Source organism: Theropithecus gelada, chromosome X (assembly GCF_003255815.1).
Source record: "Theropithecus gelada isolate Dixy chromosome X, Tgel_1.0, whole genome shotgun sequence".
NCBI lineage: Eukaryota > Metazoa > Chordata > Mammalia > Primates > Cercopithecidae > Theropithecus > Theropithecus gelada.
The window spans coordinates 83,000,982-83,021,513 of record NC_037689.1 but is presented as its reverse complement, the minus strand read 5'-3'; the positions used below and the strand labels follow the sequence as shown (position 1 = coordinate 83,021,513).

Genomic DNA, 20,532 nt, shown 5'->3' with positions numbered 1-20,532 from the left:
AAAAGGGAAACCCGGGGGGCGGGGGGTGGGGGGGGTTGATAGGGGAATCGGTGCGGGAATTAGGGAGGCCGCAGCCGCGGGGACCCGGACCCGATTAAGAGTGGCGAGAAGCGAAGAGGCGGGGGAAGGGGGAGTCAGGGGAGGGGCAAGTGACGCGGGGGAGCGGGGCGTGGGGGAGGGCAGCAATCCGGGTGGAGGAAATTTGGGAGGAGTGTCCGGGGGGCAGCAACTTAAAAGGGGGAGGGAACTGCGGCTAAGGAGACGTTCGGTGATGGGAGCGCAATGTATGAGGGGATACCGTGCCTCAGGTTTAAAAGAGCAGGAAGCTGAGTGAGAGGTTGCAGAAAAAGTGTTTTCGCTCGGCAGAGGTTACAGGTGGCATCTCGGAAAGAGCTCTGAGGCTGCAGGCTGTAGTCGCGAAGGGGATCGGAGAACTGTGTGAAGGGACAGCTTAGGGACTAGCGTCCTGGGACTAGGGGGAAGTTCGCGACTTTCTGAGGACTGGCAGGAATGTGCCTCCTGGCCCTCGATGCTTCCCCCCTGAGGGGAGGCATCGTGAGGGACTGTGGCAGGCTTCACTGAACGCTGAGCAGGGGAGGTCCAACTCCACGTATGGATCCGGGGAATGAGAATTCAGCCACAGAGGCTGCCGCGGTCATAGACCTCGATCCCGACTTCGAACCCCAGAGCCGTCCCCGCTCCTGCACCTGGCCCCTTCCCCGACCAGAGATCGCTAACCAGCCGTCCGAGACGCCCGAGGTGGAGCCAGGTCTGGGGGAAAAGGTACACACGGAGGGGCGCTCAGAGCCGATCCTGTTGCCCTCCCGGCTCCCAGAGCCGGCCGGGGGCCCCCAGCCCGGAATCCTGGGGGCTGTAACAGGTCCTCGGAAGGGAGGCTCCCGCCGGAATGCCTGGGGAAATCAGTCATATGCAGAACTCATCAGCCAGGCCATTGAAAGCGCCCCGGAGAAGCGACTGACACTTGCCCAGATCTACGAGTGGATGGTCCGTACTGTACCCTACTTCAAGGACAAGGGTGACAGCAACAGCTCAGCAGGATGGAAGGTAATTATGACCCTCTTACCTTCTTCCCAACACCATCTAGCCCCTGGATTCCCTAGCCTCCCTTACTTCTACTCAGGGGCCCCTTTTACTACCTCCCACCCCCACCCCCTTTGGGAAGCCCAGAGATCCACCTTCAATCTCCAGTTAGACAAACATTTACTTAGTACATAGTATATGCCACACTCGGTGCTTGATGCTGAAGGATCACAGATGAATAAGACACTGTCCCTGCCCTGGAGAAAATCGAATTCTCTGCTCACTGCTCAACACTCGCAGCACTTTGGCTTGGGCTGCCCCAAACACTTATTCCCACAGAGAAGTCTTTATCCTATGTACAGCAGGAACTGTGTGGATTCTCCACATGAACCTACCCTTCCCTCCTCCCCCACCTCCCACCCCAACACCTTTTCTCCCATTCCTGTGGGATTACTTGGATTCCCTGCTTGCCTCCCAATACCTCAGTGTAGTGGTACTGTTCTAGCACTGCTCTACCCAGGAGGAGGGAGTGCAGTGGCAAAGGGTGAAAACAATAATATTCATGGGGAAAGGTAGCTGATCTTATGCACTAAGAAGAAAAAGGGCTGTGAGCTGCCACCTGTCTCAGTTTACCCTGTGCTGCCAAGAAACTCTCCCTTGTAAAGGGCTATCCAAGTTTTGGGGGGAAGTCATCCTTTACTGTTAAGGAATATTAGTCATAAAGAGGAGGTAGAGCTCTGACTTTAGAGCATGAAGTTGGGAGTTCCCTTGGCCTTCCGTGAAGAAACTGTGAGGGAAGATCTCAAAAGATACTCTGAAAAACTTGTCCTGAGAAATATGGGGCTCTAATCACAAAATTGGGGAGCTTCAAGCCCTATTGCTGGCTTGTACCTCTGTAGGTGGTGAGGTCAGCATATAACCAAGTACAGAGGGTTGGATGAGCAGAGGAACTTCCCCTAGGTATAGGAGACTGAGGGATCAGATCTGTGCCGTCCCTAGGGGCTGGGCAGAACAGAAGACAGGACAGCTGACTGAGACCCTTGGCACTATTTCTGGGTAGACTGCCACGCCACAGTCTCAGCTCATAAAAAGCTCAACTCCTTGGACCCAGCCTACACAGCTGTTTTTCTTTTCCCTTAGGTTCATTTTCCAGTGTAGAGGAAATAACAAGTTGTTAGTTATATTGTGGGAGTATCGTCCGTCCTTATAATCTACACTTATGTGGGGCTTTAGAGTTTACAAAGTAGTTTTAAAATTTTTTATTTTATTAATCTTTACAGCAATTCTGAGATTCCACATTTTACGCATTAGGAAACTACGTACCGAAAGGTTAGGAAACTCACCTAATAACAGCAGGGTGAGGACTTGAACTCAGGTCTAACTATAAATCATATTCTCTAAGAAGAGCCTGGCTTGCTCTAATTGGAATGATGGCAAAATCAAATCAGGCTGAGCCTGGGACTTCAAGCCCCCCCCCCCCCACCCCCGCCCCCCTCTGAGGGAAGTCTCATGCCTGAACTGGCCTCCCTGATGATATGCCAAGGTTACTCCCACCCCACCAGGGGGCGGCACTCACTTAGAACAAGAAAGTTTAGATTAGGTGGTTTGGGGAGCAATTAGCAGTCACCCCTACCACCCTGCCCTCCAACATGTAAGAGTTATGGGCTTTTGGGAAACTGACCTCTCCAATTAAGAGGCTGTGTACCACTTGCTAGTTCCAAGGCCTAAAGAAGAGGAGACAAATGGGCCTTGTGGCTATTAAGTAGTAGAGAAAGGAATGGACCTTCTCAAGTAGATCCAGAATTAGAGGATAAAAAGAGGAGAAATCATAGTGCCAGGTCATGGGCATTGTGGTCCTTAGTTACTATGAGGTGAGGTCGGATGGACAAGTGCCACTCCTTGAAGGAACGTCAGCACAGTTGAAATGCCATTACCTCAGGGTCCCAGGAACACAAGGCGTTCTTTGGCTAAAGAGCCCTGGAACAAGAAGCATCATTTGCCAGGCAAAGGGTCTCCTTATCTTAAGAGCACCAGTCAGAGAAACAAGTAGTTTCTGACCGTCCCATGGCCTCAGCCTCCTAGTTGCTCCAAGCACTTCTGGGCTCCTCCTGAATTTCTAAACTAAAGAGCTCCATGTGGGAGGTCAAATGCCCCCAAGGTTGAAGAGTTTATGCACAAATTCCTGAGAAATAGGGGAAAGGCACTGGAAAGGAGGTAGGGAAAAGAAGGCAGGTTTCGGGAAAGGGGGGTGGCCAGGGGAGGGCCAAACCCCTTGTGTAACTAGCCTGCCCCGCGGCAATCAGTAAATATAAGCTGCGCTGGGGGCTGAAGAAGCTGCCAATCTCAGCTCCCTGGCCACTGGAAAGCATCGTCTCTCTAGTAGAATGTCACCAGTAAGGGAGGAAGGGAAAACATACAGCTTCTAATACCCAAGACACTGAAGAACTGGCAGAGCCTCAAGGGGAACCTCACCATTGTCAACCCAGGGGCAACTCACCAATCAGGTACAAATATTGATTATGTACTGTGAGCTTGAGTAGGTATTGAGTATGTGCTGTGAGCTTGGTGCTCTGGGAGGGCTCTGTTGGGGGATGTGGGACTGGAGGACATTACACTTGGCACTTACACTCGATGAGACGAATTACATGAAACCGTAAACCACACAATATAAATTGGGTAAAATTGTGTGGTGCAGATTTTTAAAATACTATGCTAGAAATTTGGCTGCCAAAGTCAAGCAGCCGCTTTATAAAAGAGGTGGAACTGAAGCTTGGTCTTGACGAAACTAGTAAAACTTAGAGAGGGGAGATCCCTCTTCGGAAAAGAGGGGAGGGGAAGATCGCACCTCACGTATTTGAGGCACAGCAAGAAGCCTGAACCTGAACTGAATGTAGTTGAGGGTGTGTGTTGTGGATTGGAAGAAATAAGGCTGGGATTCAGGGAGGGAAGAAAAAGGAATCTTTAAATTCTATAGAGAGCTGGGTGGCCCAAATGCTCTGTGGGGAATGGAGCACCTGCTGTGCTGAGATTCCTGCCCTTCAGCCTATTCAGAGAACTGGCTCTGGGCAGGGCGCGTCCATCCTGGGCTGGTGCTGTACCACTGTCCGGTAAACTCTACCCAAACCCGCACGCAAGGAAAGGGGTTGAATGCTCTTTCCCACCTGAACCTAGTTCTTGCCGGGCGAGGAGCACGTCTCCCCAATGCGCACCAGCCCCAGGTACCCCCCACCCCCGGCAAAACACACATAGAGCCCTGGGAGGAGCACGGTACTAGGAGCTTTTCCAGGGTAGGCACCCCTGTGCCCTTTGCAGTGGGTTATTACATGTTATCTCCCACCCGCTGTACAGAGAAGTCTGGAGCAGAGGCCGAGCAGCTTGTCTGGGAGCGGGAAATGTGTGTGGTCTCCCCTCACACCCCACCCCCATCCCTACTTCTACCAGTTTTCCCCCCTGGATTCAACTCTCTTTGAGTCTCTAGGAATACCCCTGCTGTGTTCCAGCATCCTTTTATCTTTTATCTTTTTTCTCTTTTTTTGTAAATTATTTAAAGTTTTTCTTAAACTTTAATGACCTGGGAAATGAACCCCCGAAATGAACCCCGCTGTGGTGGTGGCACCAAATCCTAACCCCTAGATCTTTGTGGACCAGCATCCTCTTAGACTTGACCGCTGGCCACACTGGCCTCCCCTACACACACCTCACGGCCCTTTCCTGCCGTCTCTGCCCCTCCAGAACTCGATCCGCCACAACCTGTCCCTGCACAGCAAGTTCATCAAGGTTCACAACGAGGCCACTGGCAAAAGCTCTTGGTGGATGCTGAACCCTGAGGGAGGCAAGAGCGGCAAAGCCCCTCGCCGCCGGGCTGCCTCCATGGATAGCAGCAGCAAGCTGCTCCGGGGCCGCAGTAAAGCCCCCAAGAAGAAGCCACCTGTGCTGCCAGCTCCACCCGAAGGTGCCACTCCGACGAGCCCTGCCGGCCACTTTGCCAAGTGGTCAGGCAGCCCTTGCTCTCGAAACCGTGAAGAAGCCGATATGTGGACCACCTTCCGTCCACGAAGCAGTTCAAATGCCAGCACTGTCAGCACCCGGCTGTCCCCCTTGAGGCCAGAGCCTGAGGTGCTGGCGGAGGAAATACCAGCTTCAGTCAGCAGCTATGCAGGGGGTGTCCCTCCCACCCTCAATGAAGGTCTAGAGCTGTTAGATGGGCTCAATCTCACCTCATCCCATTCCCTGCTATCTCGGAGTGGTCTCTCTGGCTTCTCTTTGCAGCATCCTGGGGTTACCGGCCCCTTACACACCTACAGCAGCTCTCTTTTCAGCCCAGCAGAGGGGCCCCTGTCAGCAGGAGAAGGGTGCTTCTCCAGCTCCCAGGCGCTGGAGGCCCTGCTCACCTCTGATACGCCACCACCCCCTGCTGACGTCCTCATGACCCAGGTAGATCCCATTCTGTCCCAGGCTCCTACTCTTCTGTTGCTGGGGGGGCTTCCTTCCTCCAGTAAGCTGGCCACGGGTGTCGGCCTGTGTCCCAAGCCCCTAGAGGCTCCAGGCCCCAGCAGTCTGGTTCCCACCCTTTCTATGATAGCACCACCTCCAGTCATGGCAAGTGCCCCCATCCCCAAGGCTCTGGGGACTCCTGTGCTCACACCCCCTACTGAAGCTGCAAGCCAAGACAGAATGCCTCAGGATCTAGATCTTGATATGTATATGGAGAACCTGGAGTGTGACATGGATAACATCATCAGTGACCTCATGGATGAGGGCGAGGGACTGGACTTCAACTTTGAGCCAGGTACAGTATCCCCTAATCACCACAGCACCTCATAGCCTGTGACCACTCCTAGGTGCCCAGTTAGTCCCATGATCTGGGTGAAGGGGAGATTTAGGACAAGTGGTAGCCAGATCTCCTGGGGAACTGGAGGGAAGATGTCATATTAGAGTAGCACGGTTTCCGGATGGGACCTCCAGGCCCCTCAGCTGTGCCCACCCCTGCAAGGTAGCACAGAAAAGGTACGTGTGTGGAAGCGGGGTAGGTGCCACCATCTTCTTTGGTGGGAATCTGGATGATAGAATGTTGGCAAGCCCCAGATAAGCCTCTTACCTTGTTCTCCGTTTCTTCTTCCCACAGATCCCTGAGCCATGGCTGGAAGCTTTCTCCCCTGCTTCAGAGGTGGAGCCAGGCGTGTCCATATCTGCTCTTTACCCTTGAGCCCTCCCCAGTAATTTGGGACCCTGCTTTAGAGCTAGGGTGGGTCTGGTCACACACAGGTGTTGAAGAAATTATAAAGATAAAGCTGCCGCATCTGGGGACAATATGGGGAGGGAGATGGGAGGGGAAAGGGGAGAGGGTTTTTCTCACTGTGCCAATTAGGGGGTAAGGCCCCCTCTCAGGAGCCATCCTCGGCTTTCCCTATTCCTACCCTCTAGGCTTTGTAGCGAGATGAGCAATGCTGTTGGAAATGCGAAGTCACCAGTGGCCTTACCCCTGCGTTTGGGAGCAGGATTTTTTGTAGAGAGTCTTAGCTGAGCCAGGCTAGCTGGAGCCTGGGATTTCTATGCAGTGGCCCCTTAGGCCAGTGATGTGGGGTGGGTGGGCAGTTTAGGGGATCTGGAAGGGCCAAGGTCTGAGCACCGGAGTGGCTCGCCAGGCCAAATCACCCTTAGAAGGCTGCAGATAACAGAAAGGCTTTTTATAAACTTTTAAAGAAATACAAACACAAATATAGAGATTTTTTTAACCATGGCAGGGTGCTAGTGGTGGGCAGAATGCTTTTTTTTCTTTCTGAAGGCTTTGTGATAGTGACATGATACAAACACTACAGACAATAAATGCTAGGAGAGACACAGGGAAGTGGGGAGAGGAGGGGAGTAATAGTAAACACAGGGAAGAGCTCCCCTATGGACCAGGTGTAGAGAAAGGTCTATGCAGAAATAAGTTGGAGTTTCCCCTAACGAAAAAGCTAACCCAGGTCCCCTCATTCCTTCAACTTGTGCCTGGAAGTGTGTGTTGTTGGGGTGCAGCCACACTCTTCTATGACCCAGCATGGGTTAGTGCTACAGTGGGAGAGTAAATTGAAGGCCTGGAATTAGCTTGGGGCCAGGGAAGGGACTGGGAGGGGAGAGAAGAGGAGGGAAGGATTTAGGATGGTAAAGTTAGGTACAGAGACCTCCCTGTTCAAGGCCCCTGACAGCTGTCCCTGCCCTTCTTCCCCTTCCCTGACTGCAGGGGTTATGTGGAAGTGTGTGTGGCAGCAGGCAGCAGGGAGGGGAGCAACGGGGAAGGGGGAGCTGGGGAGCTTGGCTGAGGGTCTGGGAAATGAGCAGGGATGGGGGGGAATGTGGATCAGGTTTACTAGCACCTGCCAGGGAGGCCATCTGGGGCTCCTTCTCCACCCCAGCCCCCAAAGCAGCCCTTCCCCCAGTGCCCTTTGCATTGTCCCCTCCCCCACCCCTGCTGTGGGTTCCCATCATTTCCTGTGTCAGCGCCTGGCCTACCCAGATTGTATCATGTGCTAGATTGGAGTGGGGAAGTGTGTCAAATCAATAAATGAATGAATTCAATAAATGCCTATAACCAGCTCTGGTTTCTGCTGCCTTGCTTCTCCCCTTGGATAAGAGGGAGGGAGAGTGAAAGGCAAAGGGCGGGAGGAAGAAACTGCCCAGAGGCAGAGACATGGAGGAGGGTGGGGGAATTTCAGCCTGGGGAGGTGGTGGAGTGTGGGGGCGGAGGGACACCTAACCCCTGCAGGAGTAGGCGGGCTGTGAGATAGGCCTCCCAAGGGGAGGTAGTCTGGTTTGAGAAGACCCCACCCCCTACTCCGTCCCTCAAAGGCTCATTGTACTAGACTTCACAGCCTTCCTCACTCCCACCCATGTGCTTGCCCCAGCCCTCTCCTGCCGTTCCCATCCACCCTCAGAGCCTCCTCGGTGCCTGGGGCGTACGTACTCAAGCCTTAGTGCAGATACTGGGAGAAGGAGTCTTTCTAGAAAAAGAAATCTCACGTTAAATTCCAGTAATGTCACACCTAGTATTACTTCTTTTGCTTGGTGGTTTTATTGAGTTGGCGACGTTTATCCTTCCTGAGGTCTGGTCTGTTCCTAAGGGTCGGAGACTTGCGAGTGGACTTCTTTTTGTCTGATCGTCCTGATGGCTTGGACTAGAAAAAGAAAGTAAGTAAACAAAGAGGCCCCTGCAGGGAAAGTTTCTACAACCCAGGGCCAAAGGAAGGAAAAAAGAAATTGGAGGCAGGAAATTCATCTCAGAGGGCTGGGATGGAGGAACATTCAGTCGGCTGGTGGGAGAGGTGGGTGCTGGGGCAGACCACATTTGGCGAGTCTTACCGGGGCGCTCGGAGTAGGTTCAATTATAACGACCTTCTTGGCTTCTTGCATTTTAAGCAACTGAATTCGTCTCCTCTCCAGGGCGTCACATTGTATGCGCAGTGCAACTAAGAACAAAGAAAAGGCACCTGCACCTCTGAGAACTAGAGACCTTACCCTTCCCGATGCTCCCATTCATTGTTCAAACCATCAGCTGGAACCCCACCTGGCCTAAGATGGAAATGCTGGAATGGTGATAGGGAGATATACGGAGAAGATGGCCAAGAAATAGGGGAAGCAGGGAGTAACACATGCACATTCCACCTGGTGTGATCTAAACATCCCTCCTAAAGTGGACCTGGACCCTGCCCCCTTTTTCCTAGGCTCCTATCATCTGACCTACGATATCTCGCTAGTCCCACCCTACATTCTCCATCACACAGCTATATACTGTACCCTTCATGTTCTTCCCTCCCCCATTTCACTTCTTACCGAGCAGCCGAGGCTCCGGATTCTTGAGGAGAGGCACAAAAGCTCTGTAACCATTCTCCAGCCTGGTTCCTGTGAACATAGCCGTGTGCTATCTCCACCCGTCAACCAGTCTCCACCCTTCAAAAGCCCAAGATTCCAGGACCCAACACTAAAGACTACCCACTGGGCGCGGTGGCTCACGCCTGTAATCCCAGCATTTTGGGAGGCCGAGAGTTCCAGACTAGCCTGGCCAATTTGGTGAAATTTGAGACTAGCCTGGCCAATTTGGTGAAACCCAGTCTCTACTAAAAATACAAACAAACAAACAAAAAAATAGCCAGGCATGGTGGTGGGCGCCTGTAATGCCAGCTACTCCGGAGGCTGAGGCAGGAGAATCGCTTGAATCCAGGAGGCGGAGGTTGCAGTGAGCCAAGATCATGCCACTGTTCCAGCCTGGGTGACAGAGCAAGACTCCATCACAATAAATAAATAAATAAATAAATAAATAAATATAAAGACTACCTTGCCGGGTACAGTGGCTCACGCCTATAATCCCGGCACTTTGGGAGGCTGAGGTGGGTGGATCAACTGAGGTCAGGAGTTCAAGACCAACTTGGCCAACATGGTGAAACCCCGTCTCTACTAAAAAATTAGTTGGACCTGGTGGCGGGCACCTGTAGTCCCAGCTACTAGGGAGGCTCATAGGAGAATCGCTTGAACCCGGGAGGCGGAGGTTGCAATGAGCTGAGATCGCCCATTGCACTCCAGCCTGAACAACTGGACAACAAGAGCGAAACTCCGTCTCCAAAAAACAAAACAAAACAAAACAAACAAACTACCTTGAGCTAGTGGATCTTACTTCTTCCCCTTAGGTATGGACCTAGGGGAGAGTATGTGTCAGATAACCTATTATTATAGAGGTAGTGCCCTTCCTTAGGCTGACTAGAGATAGTCAATTTGGATCTAGTTGAGGGCGTTCTGTTTTTTGAGGGTGTTCTGTTTTTTTAATTTGGTTTTGGTTGTTTTTGGTTTTGTTTTTGGAGGCAGGGTCTTGTTATGTTGCCCAGGCTAGTCTCAAACTCCTGCCCTCTATCAATTCTCCCGCCTTGGCCTCTCAAAGTGCTGAGATTACAAGCATGAACCACTGTGCCCAGCCTTGGATGCCTTGTTTTAAAGATAAGGTTCATAATCTATCTTGAAGGCATTGTTCTGTTTCTGGGGAACATTCCTGAGCCTCTACCTGGTGGCCCACGCTCCACCTTACAAACGTAGTAGGTGCTTCGAGCTGTAAGGTATTTGCTGGCATACTCTGCAAGGGTGGGCTTCATCAGGAAAAGCATCTTCATTTTCCCCGTTTGTTCACACAAATCGATGGTGCCTGGAGGGAGATCACAGGGTAATTGGGGCAGCTAAGGAAAGAGAGTGGGAGCAAAAGGAGCCAGTGATCCTATACAGAATGGGTTGGAGGAAGCTGTAAGGATATGAGGAACTCCCTTCTTGCCAGGAGGAGGGCTTGGGGGTTAGAGATGACCCAACTCCTTCTGACCTTTGGCCATTAGTCCCCTCCCCAAGCTCCTCACTTGTTTTAGGCAACTTTACTTTACTGCGGATGTAATGCAGCAACACGACGACAGCACAGTTGGTATTGACCAGAAACTGCTGATTATCTGAGAAGAGACAGGATGGGACACATGGGCCTGTTTCTGTGATCTCCACTGCCCTCAGATCCCTCCACCCCCATCCACAGACTCTAGTTCTATGCTGCCCCTCACCTCCATGTTTGATGAAGATGAACATGCCCTCAGGATCGCCTCACTCTTCACAAAATGCCCTGATGAGTCATGCAGAAGGAGGGTGTTCTAGAAGCCTTGTGTGGGGCAAATAGGCCTATAGGGTTGGTGGACTGGAGAGGCAGATGGATTTCATAGGCTGAGGATGCCCAGGCTGGACAGGCAGGAGAGAGCTGTTGGTAGTTGTGGATAACCAGTATCCCCAGGGGTGGGGCCTGAGGCTGCAGTTGAGGGATTATGAGGTCAGAAGTGGCAGGTGTGGCCAAAAAGTGGAGCAATGATAAGGAGAGAAAAACTTGGGTACTTGGATGGGGTATGTTAAAGATTAGTTGGAAAGGGGGGGCAACATGGTAAGTCTAACTCTTTTTTTTTTTTTTTAAGACGGATTCTACCTCTGTTGCCCAGGCTGGAGTGCAGTGGCACAGTCTTAGCTCACTGCAACCTCCGCCTCCTGGATTCAAGCGATTCTCCCGCCTCAGCCTCCCGAGTAGCTGGGATTACAGGAGTGCACCACCATGCCCGGCTAATTTTTGTATTTTTAGTAGAGACAGGGTTTCACCATGTTGGCCAGGCTGATCTCGATCTCCTGACCTTGTGATTCACCCGCCTCAGCCTCCCAAAGTGCTGGGATTACAGGCGTAAGCCACCACGCCCAGCCCATTCTAAGTCTAACTCTAAACTAAACCCTGGAATGAGTGCAGGGCACCTGGAAAAAAGTCAGTTTCCAGAACAGTACTCTTTTTCTAGCGAATTGGTAATACTCCTGCCTCCACAGCATAAATGTACTACTCCTTTTTCTTCCCCTCCCACCCTCCTTGTATCCCATGTTTCCCCTACTCCTCACCCCCATGACAGACATTTTTGATGATTATCAACAGAAACTTTATTTCTCATCGGTTCAGGAACAATCAGAGGGTAGACGGAAAGAGGAAGGGAGAGAAAGAGGGAGGGAGGAAGAATCCTGTGGAAAGGAAGGGCCAGACTGAGGGAGATGAAAAACATGTACAGGGCAAAAGGGTAATTCTCAAGTGGGGAATGCCGAATGAAGAGGCGCTTACATGGGGACACAAAATTCCAAATCAGCCACAGTGGGGTGAGGTGAGTATGAGACGCGGATGGGTTGAATGAAGGAAAGTTAGTACCGCTTAGGGCTACAGGACCCTGGGGTTCTTCTGTCAGAGGATTGGGGTTCAGGTTTCAGGCTTCAGGGTGTAACATGGGGGGGCCCAGTAGGGGCTATGCTGGTTGCATGGGGAGGGCCCAGGCCCCTCCCCGAGGGCCCCTCCTTTTGGGGGAATCTCACTGACGAGGCAGAGTCGTTCACTGTAGTCTGGCTGCAGACTCTCAGCCAGTCCCTTAGACACACCACTCCAGGCCTAAAGACAGATATGTCCAGGTCAGGGGTCAATTAGGGGCAGGAAGTAAAATACTGAGCTCTGTGCCAAAGGAGTACTCATGATGTCTGCAACCACTGTAATTGATTACAGAAGGGATACACAGACTCCTGGGCCCCCAATACCAGTTTCCATCTGCCTCACTCAATCTATAATCTGCGCTTCTGTGTGTGTCTCTCTCTGCATAGTCCATCCCCCATTTGGTCGGCCACATCCTGACAGTTAGCGCAGGGCCTCCTTCTCTCTCCTCTCTGCCCCCACCCCCACACTCTGTCTGTCTTGCTGGCAGGCAGTTGGCAGTTGATAGACTGCAGCATGCTTATGACAGCGTTCTCACCGAAAAGTTCCCGTGGTATTCAGTAACAAGATCCTCTAGGTTCTTCAGGGTGGGAATTCGGGGCATCGTCCTGACAGAGGAGAAAGAGGGAGCAGAAGCACATAGGTTAAAGCTTTTTTATCACCCTTCTCCCAGTTGTCCCATATGAAATAAAGTGATTCTGTGTTCTCTGTGCCTGTGGCTTCCTTCCATCACCAAACTCTCTTGGGAATCTCTCATTTCTTACTGTCTCATCCTTTACTCCTAAAGACCCTGCAAAACCCTCCTCTGCTATTCTCAGCTACTGTTCCCCTTATTTTTCTGGGCTTCTCCAAATCTCACCGTTCCAGCCAGAAATACACACAGAGAAGGCTGATAATCAATCCCATGGAGCCAACGGAGATAACCACGGCTTCCAATGCAAACAGGAAAGGATTCTCTACAGAAAAAAGAAAAGCAAAGTGGACCTTATATTTGTTGTGCGCCTACTACATGCCAGGCACTGGTGCCAGGCACTGTGCTGAAGATATACTCTGTTTAATCCTCACAACAGCTCCTGTGAGGCAGGAACAATTATCTCCATCTTATATCTCAGGAAACAGAATCCAAGAGTTTAGTGATGTACCCAAGGCCAAAGAGGTAGTAGTATATGGCAGAGCCTAGATCCAGCTGGTTCCAAAGCCATCTTCACTTTGCAGGCTCTCTAGGAATGCTTCAGGGAAATCCTATACACTCTATAGCCCCCTTGAGTACCCCTAAGCCTCCTTCTCAATCCACCCCCTCTAACAACACACTAACCCAACCCTACACAGAAAAACCTTGATTTCTAGAGGTTGGGGTTGGACAGTGTGGGGAGATGGGGCACCAAGTTTGGGGGCTTTAGTGATAGGGGAGTGGAGCAAAACACAATGGTGTTAGAAAGGCTGGGGTGTTGGGCCTATGGATTGGGGTCCTGTGGGCCCATTTTACCTTTTGAAGTATTGCTCCCCCAGTGGATTGGGTGGCTCCATTCACTCCAATGCCGAGCACTTCCACAGAGTGGGTTAAAGCGGCTCCGAACACGAAACGTGTAGCGTTTCTGCCCATCCACACTAGGCAGGGAGAACTTATGTCTATAATCCACTGATTGTTCCTTGAGGAAAAAGAGGATGAGGGAAAGTAGGTGTCTATGAGAGAAGAGAGAATTAAAACATACCCCTGAACACCCACCAGTATCATCTCTGCTACTTCCCAGTTTCTCTCTCCTGAGTACTCAAGCCACACTGCTCCCTTCACTGACTTGAATCTAATGCCTCCCCTCTGGATCCCCTTAATGGCTTCCTTTTATTAACTTGTTTATCTGGTATCAGGAAGAGTATGGGTAGGGAATCCTTAATGAAAACTCACTGGTGTCAGGCATGGTGGCTCACACCTGTAATCCCATCACTTTGGGAGGCCAAGGTGGGCAGATCACCTGAGGTCAGGAGTTCAAGACCAGCCTGGCCAACATGGCAAAACACTGCCTTTAGTAAAAATACAAAAATTAGTCAGGCATGGTTGTGCATGCTCCCAGCTACTCGGGAGGCTGAAGCAGGAGAATCACTTGAACCCGGGAGACAGAGGTTGCAGTGGGCCCAAGATCGCCCCACTACACTCAAGCCTGGGTAACAGAGTGAGGCCATCTCAAAAAAAAAAAAAAGAAAAGAAAAGAAAAGAAAAAAAAAAAAGAAAACTCACTGGGGATTACAGGGAAAGGAGTTGGAGGAGGGAGGGTAGGGGGTGAGCAGAGAAGCTGGGAGGCAGAGAACAGGAGCTTGATATTAGGTCCTCCTATCTGTCTGGTTGAATCCTTTAGCCCCACTTGCTTGGCCTTAGCTGCTACATTCACATCCCTAGTCACTCACAGTCCAGCTGTGGTCCCAGTCAGTCCGGTACTGCACCAAGTGCTCCAAACAGTGGTTCAAGAATCTGTTGTTCCAGTCCAGTTCTAGCTGGGATTCACTCAGTTTGCGAAGTGTTAGGTTCTCCGGAGCCCAGGGGATCACTGGAGATATGTGTGTGTATGTGGTCATTCCCCTGGCCTAGACAAGTCAGGATCCTGAAGGTAGTGCCCCTAATACCTCCTCCCTTCCCATCCTGATCCCCTACCTCCTTTTTTCTGCCCATCTACCCTTATGATAAAATAACACTACTCCGTAAACTCCAATGTCCCACAGTATCCCTGGTCTCTTGACCCTTTCTTTCCAAATTACCCAGATTCTGCAGTTTTAGCATCTGTGTGGCCTGTCTCCTGGGTTCCCGTGGGTCCTGGAGCTGAACAACAAATGTTTGGTAGAGGTGGATCTCCTTTTTTTGCAACTGACAGCCAGAAGTGATTTCTTCAGAGAATAGATAGTGGCTGCACTTCTGGACTTTATCATTATCCGAATTCTTGTACCTAGAGGAGAAAGGTTGGAAGGAAGAGGAACAGTGGGGCCAATCTGGGTACCGCAGCTATCCAGAGCCTAGCCTCATCTCCCCTCAACCGACTTATGACTTACCCCAGGAGAAAACAGTGGGGCACCTGGGAGACTTGCTACCCTCCTTCTTGGTCTCTGATCCAACCCACCTCTTGTTCTTCCCCTCCCCATCTTCCCTTCTCATACCAATAATGCAGAGTGAGGTTGGTAGGCTGGGGCTCAGAGCTGCTGTTCCAAGTGCAATTCATGTACTCGACATTGAACACAAAACACTGAACCTCTGGGAGGGGCAGAGTGGAAACACTGAGGGAGTCAGTGGGCATAGAGGTCAGGAAGAAATCTAGATTGGGAAGAAAATGAAGGCAGGGAGGGAAAGAGAAGAAATGATGGTCAGAAGGAAGAGGCTGAGCATGGTGACTAATGTCTGTAATCCTGGTGCTCTGAAAGGCTGAGGCAGGAGGATCACTAGAGGCCAGGAGTTTGAGACCAGCCTGGGCAACATAGCGAGACCCTGCCTCAAAAGAAAGAAACAAACAAACAAAAAAGAAAGAAGAAGTAGCATGAGGCAGGGAACCCTCCCCCTTCCCCTTCCCATTCTACTTTTCAATTCTGCCCACATGATTGTAATGGCCAGTGGCAGGTTCCAGATTTCTGTACAGCCCCTTCCCACAGCCACCCTTCTCACCAGCCCCCTCCAGTACCAGATTTCCCACCAGTTGTGGCGTCTTCATTCCCATTGGGCGTCAGAATTGTCGTGTTCAGCGCCACTCCCAGCAGAGGCAGCTGCAGGACTAAGAGGGATCTGAATGGTAATGATGGCTTCAACATGGCGCTTGCTCTTCATTCCCTGGGTGTAGTTTTGTCTGTGTCAGGAACCTGGGTCCCTCACCCACCACCCCTCCCCACCCACACATTTCCTCTGTCATAGCTTCCGGTGGAAAGAACCTCATAAACCAGGGCTTTACAGAGGGTGTGGCAAATGTGTGCTGTGTGACAAAGGCCAAGTCCTCTCAGAGATTAGGTGCTGCTGTAAGGTGGCAAACATAAACTAAGGCTGGATATACAATAGTGTCAGAGACTCAAAAATCCTCAGTCCACCTAGATCCTGGGAAGGATCTGTTCACTACCACTAGCACCATTCTCAACCACCTTCTCCTCTAAATCACTACCTTCTATAATGGAAGTTCTGAACCCCACCCCCGACATCACCATCCTATGCCATGCCTCTTCCTTGACTCGGTCACCCTTAAATCTCTGTCAAAGCTCTACTGTTTTGGGAGGATGGAAAATACCGTCTTGGCTCCTGTGGGCACATATACAGCTGTCTTTCCTCTGATCTAATCCAAACCAGAATACCCACCCTTAGCTGCTGCCTGAGCTGGGTCCCTGTTGAGACTGGCGAGGAAGTGTGACTTATAATAGAAAAAGATTCTAGAAATGGAGGAACAACAATACTAGCTTCAAGCTTCCCATCTTCCCCCAACTCTGCTTCTCTTCCTGCCTTCCCCACCTCAGTCGATGGTATCGTCACCCTCTCGGTCACCCAAACTTGAAACCTCAGAATCAGCTTCAATTTCTCCTCCTCTCTCACCCAGAGAATATAACCCACTCTGCTTCTCTGGTGTTTCTCCCAACAGTTTCCTCCTTTCCATTACCACAGCCACTCTGCTAAATCAGTCTTTCATTAGCTCTAGTCATGATTCTTTCTAGACTCCACCAACTGGCCTCCCTTTCAAAAGGTCCTCTGCTCTCTAATCCATTCTTCAAGTTGTTGCCAGTTTTACCTTCCCGCAAAACACAGAGCTGATTGGAGAATCAGAAACTATTTATTCAGCAAACATTTATTAAGTCTTTAATATGTGCCAGGCACTGTGCTTATGTTCTGGAAATAGACCAATAAGACATCCTCATATTTCCAGATGCTCACAAAAAAGTGGGGAAGACATAAACAAGTAATACAATATAGTGTAACAAGTCCTATAGCACAAATGTAGAGATACTACAAAGTATGTGATCACAGAAGAGGAAGTAACTAAATTTACCAAGATGGAGAGAGGGGTAGTTTAGTGAAGGCTGTGCTGAAGAGGTGCTATTTCAGTGGCATCTAAAAGAATGAGTGTAATTTTACCAGACAGAAAGTGAGGTAGGATACCAAGCAAAGAAAAAGAGCACTTGCCTGGGAGTCTCAGGAAAACTGGACTATATGGCCCAGTTTAGTATTTAGTATGTATCTTTAGTATGTATTAGTTTGCTACGGCTGCCATAGTTATCCCCAAATTGAGTGGCTTAAGCCAACAGAAATTTATTCTCTCAGTTGGGTACAGTGGCTCACGCCTGTAATCCCAGCACTTTGGGAGGCCAAGGCAGGTGGACTGCTTGAGTTTGAGACCAGCCTGGCCAACCTGGTGAAACCCCGTCTCTACTAAAAATACAAAAATCAGCCAGACATGGTGGCGCACACCTGTAATACCAGCTACTCGGGAGGCTGAAACACAAGAATCGCTTGAATCTGGGAGGCAGAGGTTGCAGTGAGCTAAAATTGTGCTACTGCACTCCAGCCTGGGCAACAGAGTGAGACGCCATCTTAAATAAATAAATAAATAAATAAATAAATAAATAAATAAATATTTTTTAAAAAGGGGAAAAAAAAAGACATGTATTCTCTCACAGTTCTGGAGCCCAGAAGTCTGAAATCAGTGTGGCCAGGGTTGGTTCCTTCTGGAGGCACTGAGGAAGAAGTTATTCCATGCCTCTCTTCTAGTCTCTGGTGGCTGCCATCAATCCTTGGTGCTCCTTGACTTGCAGACACATCATTCCAATCTCTGCCTCCATCTTTGCATTACCTCTTCTTCTCCTCTATATCTCCTTTATCCTTCTCTTCTCTTACAGGGACACCTGTCATTGGATTTATGGCCCACCCTAATCAAGGGTGTTGTCTCCTAGGAGCTTTGCCTTAATTACAGCTGCTAAAAGCCTTTTGTCAAAGAAGGTGACATCCACAGGTTCCAAGTGAACATATCTTTTTGGAGGCCACACTCAACCCACTACAGAGGGCATTCTCCAACTTAAAAGTCTTCAAAAGCTACTCATGGCCTTCAGAATAAAGTCCAAGCTCCAGTGATCAATTCCAGCCACACAGGATATGTCATACGCATTGACTCTCTCTGGAATTAGTCTCTTCCTTTCCGTAGGCTAAAATCCTTCAGAGGGCAAAACTCCGTCTCTACCAAAAATACAAAAATTAGCCACGTTTGGTAGCACTCACCTGTAGTCCCAGTTACTCAGGTGGCTGAGGCACAAGAATCACTTGAACCCAGGAGGCAGAGGTTGCAGTGAACTGAGATCGCACACTGCACTCCAGCCAGAGTGACAGAGCAAGACTCTGCCTTAAAAAATAAAAAATAAAAAATAAATCCTTCAGGGTTACATGCCTATTAGAATAGCCAAAATCAACTGGGCAAGGTGGCTCACGCCTTGCCTGAAATCCCAGCACTTTGGGAGGCTGAGGCGAGTGGATTGCCATGGCAACACAGCAAGATCCCATCTCTTGTTTGAAAAAAAAAAAAAAAGAGGCCGGGCACAGTGGCTCACACCTGTAATCCCAGCACTTTGGAAGGCCAAGGTGAGTGGATCATTTGAGGTCAGGAGTTCAAGACCAGCCTGGCGTACATGGTGAAACCCCATCTACTAAAAATACAAAAATTAGCCAGGCAGTAATGGCGCATTCCTGTAATCCCAGCTACTTGAGAGGCTGAGACAGGAGAATTGCTTGAGCCTGGGAGGTGACGGTTGTGGTGAGCCGAGATTGCACCACTGTACTCCAGTCTGGGTGACAAAGTGAGACCCTGTATCAAAAAAAAAAAAAAAAAAAATGCCCGAATCCAGAACACTGACAATACCAAATACTGGCAAGGATGTGGAGCAACAGGAAAAACTCTCATTTGTTGCTGGTGGAAATGCAAAAATGATACAGCCACTTTGGAAGACAGTTTGGTAGTTTCTTATAAAACTAAACATACTCTTTCAGCAATCATGTTCCTTGGTATTAACAAAGGAGGAGAAGACTTGTGTTCACATAAAAACCTGCAGACGGATGTTTATAGCAGTTTTATTCATAATTGCCCAAACTTGGAAGCAACCAAGTTGTCTTTCAGTAGGTGAGTGCATAAACTGTGGTACATCCTGAAAGTGAAATATTATTCGGTGCAAAAAGAAATGAGCTATTAAGGCCGTGAAGAGACATGGGAGAAAACTTCAATGCATATGACTAAGTGAAAGAAGCCATGCAGAAAAGGCCACATACTATAGGATTCCAACTATAAGACATTCTGGAAAAGGGCGAAACTATGGAGACAGTAAAAAGATCAGTGGTTGCCAGGGGTTGTCGGAGAGGGAAGGATGAATAGGTGGAGCAGAAAAAGATTTTAGGTCAGTGAAAATATTCTGTAAGATACTACAATGGTGGACACATGTTACTCTTTTATCCGAACTCACAGACTGTATAAGATAACATCAAGAGTGAACTCTAATGTAAACCATGAACTTTGGGTAATGATGTTCAAGGTAGGTCTATCAACTGTAACAAATATACCATCTATGTGTGAGGGCAGACAGTATATAGGAATTCTCTGTACCTTCCTCTCCATTTTGCTGTGAACCTAAAACTGCTCTAAAAAATTATTTTAGGGTCGGGCGCGGTGGCTCACGCCTCTAATCCCAGCACTTTGGGAGGCCAAGGCAGGCGGATCACGAGGTCAGGAGATCGAGACCATCCCGGCAAACATGGTGAAACCCCGTCTCTACTAAAAAATGCAAAAAAACTAGCCGGGCGTGGTGGCAGGCGCCTGTAGTCCCAGCTTCTCGGGAGGCTGAGGCAGGAGAATGGCGTGAACCCGGGAGGCGGCAGAGCTTGCAGTGAGCGGAGATCGCACCACTGCACTCCAGCCTGGGCAACGGAGCAAGACTCCGTCTCAAAAAAAAAAAATTCTTTTAGTCTGGGTGCTGTGGCTCACGCCTGTAATCCCAGCACTTTAGGAGGCCAAGGTGGGTGAATCACTGGAAACCAGGAGTTTGAGACCAGCCTGAGCAACACAGCAAAACCCCGTCACCACCAAAAAAAAAAAAAAAGCAAAAATTAACCAAGTGTGGTGGCTTGCGCCTGTGGTCCTAGGTACTTGGGAGGCTGAGGTGGGAGATTTGCTTGAGCCCGGGAGGTGGAGGTTGCAGTGAAGTGAGATTGCACCACTGCACTCTAGCCTGGGCCACTGAGTGAGACCCTGAAGAAGGAAGGAAGGAAGAAGGAAGGAAGGAAGGAAGGAAGGAGGGAAGGAGGGAGGGAGGGAGGGAAGGAGGCAAGGAGAAAAGAAAAGAAAAGAAAAGAAAAATTATCTTTTAAAAATATCCTTCAGGTCGGTGGCTCACGCCTGTAATCCCAACACTTTGAGAGGCCGAGGCAGGTGGATCGCCTGACCAGCCTGACCAACATGGAGAAACCCCGTCTCTACTAAAAATATAAAAAAAAAAGAAAAAGAAAAAGTAAAAATTAGCCAGGCATGGCAGCACATGCCTATAATCCCAGCTACTCAGGAGGCTGAGGCAGGAGAATCGCTTGAACCAGGGAGGCAGAGGTTGCAGTGAGCTGAGATCGCGCCATTGCACTCCAGTCTGGTCAACAGGAATGAAACTCCGTCTCAAAATAAATAAATAAATAAACAAATAAATAAATAAATAAAATATCTTTCAGGCTGAGCGTGGTGGCTCACACC

General features: G+C 49.9%; 3 protein-coding genes across 5 annotated transcripts; 1 reads left to right on the top strand and 2 right to left on the bottom strand.

The window, feature by feature from the left end:
- Positions 1-214: 214 nt before the first annotated feature.
- FOXO4 (forkhead box O4) lies at positions 215-7,617 on the top strand. Of its 2 annotated transcripts, XM_025373635.1 has the most exons (4): positions 233-783; positions 949-1,065; positions 4,774-5,830; positions 6,167-7,617. In XM_025373635.1, the coding sequence occupies exons 1-4, from the start codon at positions 613-615 to the stop codon at positions 6,172-6,174; spliced, it is 1,353 nt and encodes a 450-aa protein (XP_025229420.1). In that variant the 5' UTR covers positions 233-612; the 3' UTR covers positions 6,175-7,617. The 2 variants fall into 2 exon arrangements, with proteins under 2 accessions (XP_025229419.1, XP_025229420.1); XM_025373634.1 differs by having other exon boundaries at positions 215-1,065.
- Positions 7,618-7,971: 354 nt separating this feature from the next.
- Positions 7,972-10,858, bottom strand: CXHXorf65 (chromosome X CXorf65 homolog). The gene is made up of 6 exons (XM_025372958.1): positions 10,602-10,858; positions 10,410-10,496; positions 10,070-10,207; positions 8,851-8,919; positions 8,380-8,486; positions 7,972-8,195 (listed from the first exon to the last, which is right to left on the bottom strand). Exons 1-6 carry the CDS (start codon positions 10,624-10,626, stop codon positions 8,070-8,072), a joined length of 552 nt encoding a protein of 183 aa, XP_025228743.1. The 5' UTR covers positions 10,627-10,858; the 3' UTR covers positions 7,972-8,069.
- Positions 10,859-11,477: 619 nt separating this feature from the next.
- IL2RG (interleukin 2 receptor subunit gamma) lies at positions 11,478-15,688 on the bottom strand. 2 transcript variants are annotated; one of them, XM_025372132.1, is made up of 8 exons: positions 15,481-15,688; positions 14,954-15,107; positions 14,561-14,745; positions 14,213-14,352; positions 13,299-13,461; positions 12,672-12,768; positions 12,351-12,420; positions 11,478-11,995 (listed from the first exon to the last, which is right to left on the bottom strand). In XM_025372132.1, the coding sequence occupies exons 1-8, from the start codon at positions 15,593-15,595 to the stop codon at positions 11,810-11,812; spliced, it is 1,110 nt and encodes a 369-aa protein (XP_025227917.1). In that variant the 5' UTR covers positions 15,596-15,688; the 3' UTR covers positions 11,478-11,809. The 2 variants fall into 2 exon arrangements, with proteins under 2 accessions (XP_025227917.1, XP_025227918.1); XM_025372133.1 differs by having other exon boundaries at positions 15,453-15,562.
- Positions 15,689-20,532: the final 4,844 nt, after the last annotated feature.